The following is a 12777-nucleotide window of genomic DNA, read 5'->3' on the forward strand; positions in this document are numbered from 1 at the left end:
TTTAATCCTGTTTGATATAGAGACAGACGTTAAATTGAGACTGCACGATCAACTCAACAACTCTGAGCATCTGCCATAGTCTTCTAGTTATACTGTGAAAGCTAAAGGTTTAAACAGTATATTAGAATAAATGTGTAGCGTGTTGGTTAAAAAAAAAGAGCTACTGCACACAAAAGTCCAGGTGTTCAGTTCAGATCTCAATTATGTGCATTTTTTAAGTTTCGAAAAAGAAACGGAACAAAAAACTAAATTGAAAATGTTTCTATAAATTCCGGAGTAGTCAGTGTTGTCTGAAACAGAATCTGGTATGTACAGAAAAGAGAAGCAATGAGATTTATCTCCTGATTCTCTAGTGTTTTTCAGCGTCCTCCATGAGCCTGCGGTCACTTTATAATACACACAGACACACACAGTGTAATCGATTAGTTGTGAGGCTAGCCCACTGCTGGGCTAAACAGCAGCATCTGTCCCGCTGAAATGACAAATCAAATCACATCGCAAGACAGTGCAAGATCTCACACTGCATATGCCCAAGAAATAAGATAAAATGCCTTTTTTTAAATAGGAAAAAAGTATTTTGAGAATTAAAAATGACATAAAATAGACATTTGAATATATAGTGACATCTTCCTCCAAACTTTGAATATATCTTATCATTTGCATGTGCGATTGTTGACTGACACAAACATATAATTGCATATGCAGAACATGTTAACAAACCCTCGTAACACACTATATTAATACCTGATGATCCCACAGCAGGTTACGCCACCCTCGTCAAAGAAGGGGCTGCTGTTAAGACTACTGATATTAGCCAGGATCACGTGTGGAGGGTGTCATAGCACTTACAAAAGGGTTGATTATAATGTACATGAGTTTATATTAGTTGAATATGTCACTGTTAGCTGGAGGTGCCTACAGCACAGCCTGTGCTCTTTCTTTAGTCTTTTCCTCCTCTAGTCTCTTCATGGCTTCGATCACTGCAATCTCTTTGGCCTCTTTCTTCTGGTTCCTCGCCTCAAACAGCAACCTGAGTCAAGGGAAAGTGTAAGTAATATATAGTAAGCCTAGTTTCAAACAAATATACACTCATTGGCCACTTTATTAGGTATACCTGTTCGACTGCTCGTTAATCGAACTAATGTAACTGTAAATGTTAACTAACTCCAGGTTAAAAGGTACCATGATTGCATCAAGATGTACGATAAATTTACTACATCTGATTGTTTTACCTGTTTTTGATTATCCTTTGCACGATGGCGTCCGTAGTGAGGCTGTTCCCGCTGTCAACAGTGCGCAGGATCCCTTTTCTTCTGGGCTCCTGAGTATTAAGGAAAAACTGTAAGTAAACACTTATATATGTGTTTTCATAAAAATAAAAAATAAAAATCGCAGCATATTTGTGGGAGTCTTACAGCATAAGGGTCAGATCCATCTTTGTCGGGATATATTTCTGTCTTTCCGTGGCAAACGAGATCCACCTGTGGAAATTAAGTCACGTGTTTCACTGTATTATTTCTTCCTGTTACCTATGCAGTGATAAAAGTTAATTATAGCATGTGCACGTACCTTAAAATGATCCAGCAAATCTTTTGTGACAGCAAACGGTGCACCGATCACCACTTCTGACACATACTGTAGAAACAAAAAAAAAAAGAAAAAAAGAATATAATTCATAGATTTATAATCAATGAACTTTCATTGTTCTGTGCTGATTGATAAAGTTTAAACAGAACTTACTCGACAAGCCAGGACGCTGAGAGTCCTCTCGTGGACATTCATGATGGGGTAGTTTTTCCCTTTGTAGCGATTCACCTCCTGAATGATATGAACGCAAGCATTGAGAAATCTCAAAAGGAGGCAGTAAATGTCTCACAAAGATATAGAAATACTGACCTGATCAAAGTGTAGCCCCACTATAATGTAAGGCTTTTCTGCAAGCTTATGCACGGCTTCCAGAAAGTCCACATGGCCAATGTCTGGTAGGAGACTAGTCAGGAATGCATTCCAAATACTATTGCGTAGCAACTGTTTTATGATTTAAAGGGAAAAAAAGGTTGGTGTATAATAAATTCTAGCAATTATTGTGAGGTTAACAAAGGATACGGAAGAGATCAAAGGCTCCTGCCACATAGATTATAGTTTCTCCAGGTTGAGGCTCCTGGCCTGAGGCAAACTGGATGATTTTCTGAGATGTCTGAAGGAATTGAGACACCCCTGTCCAGGGACTATGGCCCTTCTGGTCAATCAAGAAAGAAGAAAAAGAAGTGTAATGTGACAAGTAGGAATACAACAGATTTACTTCAGTATAGCTGGTAGTATTAACAGGGACTAGAAAGTATTTCTCTGATGCTACCTTTTCTTCAGTGGTTCCATTACAACTCCAGAATTGAAATTTTCAGACAGACACTGCGTCTACTTTTACAATTAGGCTTAAAACTTGTTCTTTTAATAACGTTTACAGGTAGATGTTGCTATAGGCTGAGCCTGCTGTGACGCCCTGAGCATTTCCTCAGAACAGATCACATTCTGTTAAAAGGGGCTTCTTCATTCTCGCCATTACCTTGCTGACAGGACAAGTCAGATTTGTGGAATTTTTTTTCCTATAAGACACTAGGGTCCTTTACCTTACAGCATAAAGTATCTTGAGGCAACTGCTATATAAATAAAATTGAATTGAACTAAACTGAGTATTGCCCCTACATATGAGACCAGAATTAAACTTGTGCTGCATCACTGCCACCCAGTGGTGTAAGTGGTCAATGTCACCTTTGGTCAATAGCAGGCCTACAAATCCAGAATGCATTTATTCATTCCTCGCCAAATTCACAGCATTACTCTTCCACTCTTAAATGTGGAGAGACCCTCTATTTCTTTGAAGCTGTTTAGAGCCACAGCATGCTGGCTCTGAGTTACTTTCCCCATCCAAAGAACAGAAGTGGCATTCAGTATTGACTGGAAAGGCCTTCCACTTGATTACAAAGTGGGTCCTAAATCAAAGACCTTTATTTAATTATCTCTGACATCTGGTCCAAACACCAAAGTTTGCTACTTAAATAACAAAACAGTTAAGTAAGAGGAAGTCAAAGAGCCAGCAATCTTTGGTCAAACACACCCAGCTGAAAGGCTTGACTTTGAGCTGAAGTTTTGATATGAACTGGCTCATAAGGAAACCATCAAATGAAGTAGAAAATTTACTTACTTTTCCAAAGTTATCTGTGTGCTCCTGATAGTCTGAAGTGTCCTAAAACAGCAGATAGGAGAAGTTTAGCTTTGTATTCTGATCTGAGCTCATACAGAGAGAATCTGGTGATACTCACAATGTTGCTGTGGTGGGCTTTGGTCATCAGCAGCATCCTGCCAACTAAGTCTGTTGTTGAAACTCCCTGGGTTCGCTTGCACTCCCTGTAACATCACGGCACAGTATGTAACTTTAAAAAAAAAGAAACATCCCACCCTGGCTATGCTTATTTGGAAAGGAAAACTCACCTGTACCGTCCTGACTTCTTCACCTCTTCATATGTATCTTTTCCATCCACAGTTAATGTTATATCGTCTGAAAGAACAGCATACATGAGTTCTTCTCTAAACTTTAGAGAAATACAGCTGCCTACGACTCCAGCTACGTGTCTAAATAAGGACGTAGGGTGATGATATTCCATACCTCCGTGCACACAGAAGTCACAGTTGTACTTGTCGAGGGTCTCGAGGGTGGTGACATAAGGAGCTCCTTCCACGACCTCGTCCACCCATTTTATGGCCCGCACCATCTTATATCTTTCTTCCTGAGTGAAGACTGGGGGACCCTTGTGCTTTGAAATCTCACCTTGCAAACAAAAAATAAGTAGAGTTAGTGATGGCCCGCTTGAAGCTGACGCTCCGGAGCGTGTGTCGAAAAAAACAACACACTGGTTCAGAAGCACTGTGTCGAGGCTTGCTTCGTTTGGCAAAAGTCACGTGACCAGTGACGTCCGAAGCTTCATTACGCACGTAACTGCTTCGGTACCTGATTCAAACAGATATAAGGAAGTGAATCATCCACGGGATTCGTGGAGTGTGTTGATGGTGACAGATAGCGACGAGGTGATCATTCCACTGACAGATATGGAGCCAGCGAGGAAGAGAGGACGTTCTGGCGTGTGGGAATATTTTGAGTTGATTTTGCTCAATTCATTTTATCTGCCGAAGTGAAAAACTTGAAATGTCCAAAATCATGTTTTCATAATGTAAATATCATTACAGCATATGACTTTAGGAACACTTCCATGTGAATTAAAGCTAATGAAGACTACAACAATGTATTTGACACTATACGTACATTACATTGCTACAGTTTAGAAAATCATTTTGTTTATTGTTTTTAGGTGATAGTCTGCAGGACCCAGGAATACCTGCATATCTACCAGCTTGCAGTGTAGTTCCTGCACTCCACAGCCTCTTCTGTTCCATGCAAGTGGATTTTCTCCAGGGCAGGAGAAACTATTTCTAAGAAAAGAAACAGACTCAGCCAGCGCACAGTAACACTAATCCTCTTTTTAAATGTAAATAACAAAAGGGCTACCTTACATTGATCATGTTTTTACTTTGCAAGTTCTTGATTAGGGATGGGTTTTGATTATCGCTTTTCTGATTACAATCCATGCTAAATTGAATAAAGTGATATTGATTCATTAAAATCCCGTGTCGATTTGTAAATTAACGTTATTATGCCTGAAACGCCAGCATCTCAGGTTAAACCTCACAACATGTCGTCAAACACCATGCAGCTAAAACAGTAACTGGGAGCAGGTTTACGGATTCTGCATACAAACGTGAACACAGAGCGCGGACCCGACGCGTCAGAGTCAGATTTTGGTGCGTCGTCGGGTCCGCGCTGTGTTTGCCTCTTTTTTTTCCCGCTGGCTTCTGCAGCTGCAGGTTTCATAACTCTCTGTTTACATCTCTAATTAAGTCTCACATGTGTCAGCTTTCTTTTAATAGATACGAAATTATGGATATATACTGTTAAATGATCAGACTTGTAATATTTCTGACTGAGGCAAAACTTTCCAGATTCCAATCAAATTGAATCGGATCCTGTATCGAATCAAAATGATTCTACAAATCAGTGACGATGCAGCCGTACTCAGCTTCCTAAGCATTTTCCCTTTCCAGTTCACAATCAATCCCACCCCTAGGTCAAAAATATGTATAGGACAATTGGCCTAATCTAATATTTTGTATGAACCTGTCCAGCTGTCCAGTGATTAAACGACAAGTAGATGGAGGCAGGACTTCACAGCAGGGGCATACTCCATAATGTGCTGTGCATTCTCATATGTATATTATATATATTGCTCACTTATTGTATTTACCAACATCAAGGAGTTATGAGCAAAGAAAGGCCACCATAGTGCATGTTTAAATAGGGAAAGTTTATTGATCAAAATGTATTACGCAGATACGCATTACATTTTTTTCAGCCCCCCAATCGAGAAAACAAAACCAATTACATGTTCAAAGCAACGGAACGATGGCCCAATATCAGAGAGAACTCCACTCTTGAGTGAGCACTGATAATTGAGCAGTCCGTTTTATTTTGCAGATTCAAGCTGCTCTTCAAAATTTTCACCACCAGATGTCACCGGAGAGGACTGTGTTGAAAAGCTTCGAGTAATGAACCGTTTTTCAATACAAGCTTCAGTGCTTCGGAAAGCTTCATTTGGCCATCACTAAGTAGAGTGATTGAGACACTCGTAACAGATGCATTTCTTCTTAAGTTGAAAGAAAGGTTGCTGCTATCTGTGCCGGCCCTGACCGTCAAGGCATTCTGTGTTATCACAATGTCAGAGTGCCCCAGTGCACTCTGTGCACCACAGGAGGGTGGGGCACAGCTAAGGCGCCCTGCTACTGTCACAACAACTCTTTCCAAGTGCAGTGGATGCAGCTGGTGCCTGACTGGTAATGACAGGACTGAGGAAGATATACAAGCCCTGCAGGTGCTATGGTAAGGAGAAATAGCAGAATGCATAGTATAAGCTAGACTATGCATAACAAATGCAGACAGAGGATTTCTGTTACACATGTACATGTGTAAGGGACACATATATGTGTACATTATTTTGAGCCTTACTGTCTGTGTGTACTCCAACAATGAGGTAATCTCCCATGGCCTTGGCCTGCCGCAGCTGGTTGGAGTGGCCGTAATGTACCATGTCATAGCTGTAAAGGAAAAACACATGAAGGAAGAGTATGATTACTCACAAAAGCTCCCTTGTAGTCAGGTACAGTGTATAGAGCAGGGGTGGGCAACTCCAGGCCTCGAGGGCCGGTGTCCCTGCAGGTTTTAGATGTGTCCTTGAACCAACACAGCTGATTTAAATGGCTAAATTAGCTCATCAACATGTCCTGAAGTTCTCCAGAGACCTGGTAACGAACTAATCATGTGATTCAGGTGTGTTGACCCAAGGTGAGATCTAAAACCCGCAGGACACCGGCCCTCGAGGCCTGGAATTGCCCACCCCTGGTCTAGAGGGATGAAGTAAAGCATCAAGCTTGAATTAGAGCAAGAAGATCTGGCAGCTGTTCGTTGCATAACTCCTCTTCAAAATACCATATTTCTTTTATTATTCCTCGTCATAACAAGTAAGCCAAGAACTTTTTGGTGAACCAGATAAAAGCTGGGTGATATGTTTTAATTTTGAAAAACAACAATGTTGACAATCTTTTGAATCTTTTTTTGGCTCTTTTGAAAACTTGGATGTCAGATCGTCTTTATGCCCTCCGGATTAAAGTGAAATTAAGCGCATTAATAAAAGGAGTTTTAATTCATGGATTATAACATTTGAAAAAATACTAGTATGTATTTATACATTTACAAGGTTCTTTTAATATAAATCAGTTGGTATCAACCACAAACATATTTAATCAAAGTCTCAAAAATTACAAACAAAATGTCAGTGGGTGTGTGGTTTCGCTTCCTCTTCTCTCCTCCCCTTGCAGGATGCCATCTGTACATAATTAGATTAACACATATTGGACACTAAGATTGTAACACAGTAATCTAGCATAGTGATCGAGAACAGATGGGCATTAGGCCTCCATTGCTATCACTACTGCCAACAGTTGACATCCTGTTTTTCTTTCTGATCTACTCTGAATGCGATATGTTGGCGCTGATATAAACAACGGAGTAAGCATGTACTCTGATGAAGGAAACTGCAGGTAACACAGAAAATGAACTGAGGTGGATTAAGATTAAAGTACGTTAAATGAGCCGCTCCTCATTTTTTTTATGTTTAGCTTCTACTGAGCCAAAGGGGTCTTAAGCAATAGTTAGCAATAATTAGTTTGGCAACTTTTAAATGTTTCTGCATGACGGTAATCCCCCCCAAAAAACTCCACAATAAAAGACTATCAGTTATAGATTGACATTCCCATTACCAGATTGCAACATTATTGAAGCAGTGTGGGATCATCTTGATGGACAAAAGAAAATAACATTATTGTATTTTATATAAACTTTTTACACTATTGTATTACACATTTGCATTCTCATGAGGAAATCCCAGAACAGCACTATGAATAGCATCCTAAAAAAATCAATAAGAAAACAGCTCCACCAGGGCAGAAACAGATCCCGTGTTGTTCTGTGATGTCAGTCTACATAGCTAGGCTACGAATAGCGTGCACTGCACTGAGCATTGACAAGAAATTTTAAAAAGTAACCAGAATTTTGATCGTGATCACTGCTCACTAAAACCAAACAAACTAAAAAAAACTCATCAGGAATTAATTTTGTGTTTGTGTCATGTGCTACCAATCTGCGGAAACAGGATCAACGTGTGCAGGCGCTGAAGGAACAGAACTGGCCGTGAGAAAGTGACACGGGAGCATTTGGAGGTGAATGATATGAGATGAAAACTGAGACCCGGACAGTGACAGGAATAATGCTTTTACAGGTGCTAAACTATCTTATAACATGCGACCATATTCCTCTTGTATTTTTTAGGAGTGGATCATCAAGCGTATCACTGGAGGATGATGAAATATTAATTAGTGTACTCTGTTAGGAGACACCCAAACTGCACCTAAGCTTCTCAGTATGAATAACAAACATCTCTGTACAAAAGTGTAGAAAATAGTGGATCTGTAAAGATCATCATCTTCCTTTGGTTTAAATGGACTCTAATGCCACAGTGTATGAGAGGAGATATGTTACATACACTCACTCGTATGGACACGAATGTTAATTTTGAGCTGTTAATAATTTCTTTGAACAGTTCTTTTTTCCAGGGTAGAAAAATACAGCATAGATTTTTGATGACTTCAGAGTTGTGTCAACACAGGGTCAAAAGTATAAATACAGTCAAATAACTTATTAGTGGTACTGAAGGTTCTATAATGTCTTTTAACTTGACAAGTCAAGACCTATTAACTTCTCGTTAGTGAACATGTTTCACTAGAACAGGCAGTTTCTTTTGAAAAAATTCAAATTCAACTAAATTTGCAGCTGCTCATATAGGCACGTTTCTATGTGAGCAGCTGCAGTGATGATGACTAATCTACTTCTCCAAATGTCTTCTGGAGAAACGGTTAATTATCAGACAAGACATTGAACTATTTGGCCACAATGACAGGGTAAGTTTGGACGAGTAAAGATGAGTACCACCGTACCAAATTTCATGCATGGAGGTGGTAGCATCGTGCTCAGGGGGTGTTTTGCAGCCAGTGGTACTGGTACATTGCACAAATTGAATAAAATAATGAAAAAAACTCCCTCCAAATTCTTTAACTTTATCTCAACTCAGCAGCTAGATGGTTGAAACTTGGACAAATTAGTGTTCCAGCGGGATAATGATTCTAAACACATCAAAACTTGTTTTAGAATAAAGTAGGCTATCACTGAGCTTCTGAAATGGCCTTACCAATGCCCAGACTTCAACTCTATTGAACATTTGTGGACTAGACTTAAAAGGCAGATCTGTGCCAAGAAACCAATCAATTTAAATGAACTCTACAAATTCTGTCAAGGAAAGTACTCAAATGTCCAACCACAATTATAGAAGAAACTTGTTGATGGCTACCAGAAGCATGTGGTTAACGTGTGACTTGCTGAGGGACATTTAGCCAAATATTAGTGGGGCTTTATGTATATATTTGACCTGCATGTGTGCATACATGCATAGAAAGTATGAAATAAATGTCATCTGGCGCCCAAAATATAAATAATTAAAGATGTATAGTGTACAATCATTACATGCTGGAAAAAGAAAAGTTCAAAGAAATCATTAAATCCACAAAATTAACAAAATTGGCATCCATGCCCATGATGAGTGTATGTAAACGTCTGATTACAATTTATGAGGCTGACTGATTAAAAATTCAGTGGTTATCTCTCAGGACCAACAGTCTCAGATAATCCTGGGATGAATGAACACACCAGTACTTTACAAAGGCTTTGAATAACCACTTTACAGTCTTGCTTGTACCTCAGCAGATAGTGGAAATAGACTTTACACTCTTCCTTGATGATGCCTGTTTGACAATTGATCTTTAGCCCCGGTCACCTTCTTTCACAGTGACAAATAAGAACAGAGAAACAAAAGGAAGAAGAAGACGGTGCAGGGTCAGAAATATCTCAGCAGTTGAACTGAATGTGCACTTTCCTTGGACTTTTTCCTCACAAGTTGCTGACACAGCAGGATATCAGTAGGAACATGGCGATGTACTGTACAGTTAGCCTTCGGGGAACAATGTGCTCAGTGAGAGGCACGGCCGCACAAGCTGTGGACGGCCTGAGCAGGTGTGGGCTGGAGGGGTTAAGGGGGTTAATGACAAGAGCTCTGTTGGCATTGGCTCTCTGTGCATGCTCACCCCACCGGTTAATATTCCGGCATCCCAAATATTCTGCAACATACCATCAAACAGCTACACAAAAATGGCAGGATTTCTACAAGAGAAAGCCACCATAATCCTTGCCTTCATACACAGAAACTCAAACCATCTATTTTGCCGCCGCAGCATGACACCATCAAAGTTCGGTCTTTCTACCAGTGGAGACATTTGACAGCAAGCTCAGTTAATTGTGCTATTTGTGTATTGAAAAATGCCCATTACAACTACAAACAAACACCTTCATCATATGGCTTTTTTTTTCATTATATTTTCACACATTTGCGGAGGTGACAACAGCTAACATGAGAAATTTCTTGTGAAATATTTTCACTTCATCAGCTAATGTTTGCAGCTCTTTTTAAACATTTTATCACATTTTCTAAGAAATCGGACTTCAATGCTCCCTGTTTATTCTTAAGCTACGGACCTTGGTGCGAACAGCCACGTTTTTTTCACACGGAGGTCAATGGAATGGAAAAGGCTGGGCTGTTGTCGAGTTTTTCAAATTCCACGAGAACCACAAACAAAATTCCATCTGCATCCATTGTTTCTGGGATGGACATGGATAAGTCTATAACCCCTCTAATACACCCATAGTTATATAGGAGTATGGATTAATGCCAAATGTGTCTTTTACTAAAGAAACCTTCAGCAATCAATATGCAACTTTTATGTTCTGTTGAGCTGGCGATGGCAAACAGATATTCCCAGCACATGCTCTGAAGGGGAGTTAGCTTCACTGTGAGCTCACCGAAAAGTGCCAAGGTGACATGTCTGAAATACTAAAAGGCTGACCAACAACCATGAGTGCTTCTAAAATAACATTTTCATACTTCAGATTCACACTGAACACCTCTGTGCTTGTTGCATGACTGGTTACGACAATTAACTGTGACTATCAGAACTCAGCTGCTCTTACTGGAGGGCTAAGTGATTTACTTGGATATTTTAACACCACCAGCTTAATTAAATTATTTAAAACCAGAGTTACTGTTTTACTTCTCAGTCTGACTGTTGTTTGTGTACTGTATACTGTATATATATCATATTTAAAAGTGTGACATTAGAGCTAAAGAAGCAGAGCAAGCAAAAATCGAACTTTGTCCTGTCATGTACATGTTTGCTGTTCTGCAAGACAAGAGCTACAATTCATATCTGTGATCATATGAATCGATTACCTGTATTACATCAAAGAATGCACAAATAATGATATCACAAATCAGATATGATTTTTTGTTATTCCATTACTTCACACAGAAGCAGACACCCCGTTTTACAGATGTCATTAAGGAGGCGTTACAGTTATTCCGAGTCAAGATAAGGATAAGTGTCCTGGGATGTTTCTCTTTTAATTGCCTCTTACCCAAACTAAGGCACATGTGATTGTAATAAGCGTAATTCTTCAGGTTTCTCAGAGAAACTCTTCACTTGCCTCTTTTTGCCATTTAATACTTTACACACACAATTCCTTTTTCTACTCCATAGAAAAAAAAATCTTTAAAATGAAAGTAAGATCAATACCAACTGGTCGCTGCTACGAGACCAGTAAATACACCTAGTAATGATAGGAAGTCGCAGTAAACTGTAAGTAGATAAAATAGTAATCAATTAACTACTTTGGTTTGTCCTCTTGGCTTCTCACATGACCTCTTCAAAATCCACCATAAAGTGAACTACTCTACAGACTCTGGTCACGGTTAAATGGTTATGAGCAAAGGCAGCTGCAAAGATCACATCTGTGCTGATGTTCTAATAATGTCCTTACTGAGAAGAGCACTAAAACTGGGCATGATGACGTGATTGACCGATAGCAGGATATACACTTTAAGCAGCATCCCCACTCAAGAAGTTGTGTGCATGCTGATACCAGTGAAGAATGAAGCAGCAGCGCTGTGAGCGTCCTGTAACCTGCAGCAGGCCTGTCCAGCAGCAGGTATAATGCTGCCACATCCAATGAAACGTGCTCGATGCAAACAGTGAGCATAACCATAATGCCGTGGTATCTTCATCACGCATTTAAGAACTCACCAGCCATCGCACCACACCCGGATTCTTCGCCTTCTCTTCTCCGGACTGCAAGCTGTAGCGCCCGGGGTCGTGCCTGCGTCTTTCCCGGCTGCTGTGTTCACTTGGTGATGGTTGTGGTGATGCCCGTTCTTGATCATTGTGGATGTGCTGACTGTGCTGAATTTGCAGCCCGGAGCGGGAGACGGACTCTCGTCAAATGAGGCGGTTACCGGACCGTGTCGGTTCGTGCGTGTCCCGTTTCAGCAGGACAGCCGGTGTCTGTATCAGCAGCGGCGAGGCAGCAGCAGTAGTGCGTTGCGCCAATGCCTCCTCTACCGGCGACGCAGAGACGCACGACGACCTTTGCGTCAAGCTGATCAAAAACGCGGATGAACCAGAGAGGAAAGGAACACCATTAATAAAACCCGGTGTGTCACATCGCTGCGCGTTGGTTTTATTTTGAAAAGTCTGGCTCACAGCTCCACGTTTATTGAGGCTCACTTGACAGAGGTCTCATCGTACGATGGTGCCGCGTCCGACACATTGTTACATAATAGCGGCGTTTTCCACCGTCAGGTGACGAGATCTGGATTCCAATATAAAATAGCAGCCTCTGCGTCTTTGATGAGCGGAGAGGTCATGATAAGCTTTGCTCTATATCTCCAGTACACTTTGTTTTGCTCACAATTATCTCTGCATAAATAACAATAATAATAATAAAGGTAAGGATTAAAAGATTTTGTAGACACTGTAATATTTTATTTTTTCCCCATTAAAATAAAAAAAACATTTTTAAATAAGCTATAGCAGCCAATTTTATTAAAAATTACGACCATCTGATTTCATAAATCTATAGTTTACTCAAATTTCAACTAATTCTTTTTCCTTATTATC

At 40.1% G+C, this 12777-nt stretch overlaps 1 protein-coding gene across 1 annotated transcript; it reads right to left on the minus strand.

Annotated features, from left to right (window-relative positions):
- Positions 1-915: 915 nt before the first annotated feature.
- Positions 916-12041, minus strand: LOC146633751 (ethanolamine-phosphate cytidylyltransferase-like). The gene is made up of 13 exons (XM_085352464.1): positions 11905-12041; positions 6113-6201; positions 3665-3826; positions 3490-3556; positions 3321-3405; positions 3203-3244; positions 2107-2239; positions 1897-1979; positions 1741-1818; positions 1570-1635; positions 1416-1481; positions 1233-1321; positions 916-1030 (listed from the first exon to the last, which is right to left on the minus strand). Exons 1-13 carry the CDS (start codon positions 12039-12041, stop codon positions 916-918), a joined length of 1212 nt encoding a protein of 403 aa, XP_085208590.1.
- Between the last annotated feature and the right edge of the window lie 736 nt (positions 12042-12777).

The sequence above is a fragment of the Diplotaxodon limnothrissa genome, linkage group LG4 (assembly GCF_057381915.1).
Source record: "Diplotaxodon limnothrissa isolate DT_005_m linkage group LG4, D_limnothrissa_male_GT1.1, whole genome shotgun sequence".
NCBI classification, from domain to species: domain Eukaryota; kingdom Metazoa; phylum Chordata; class Actinopteri; order Cichliformes; family Cichlidae; genus Diplotaxodon; species Diplotaxodon limnothrissa.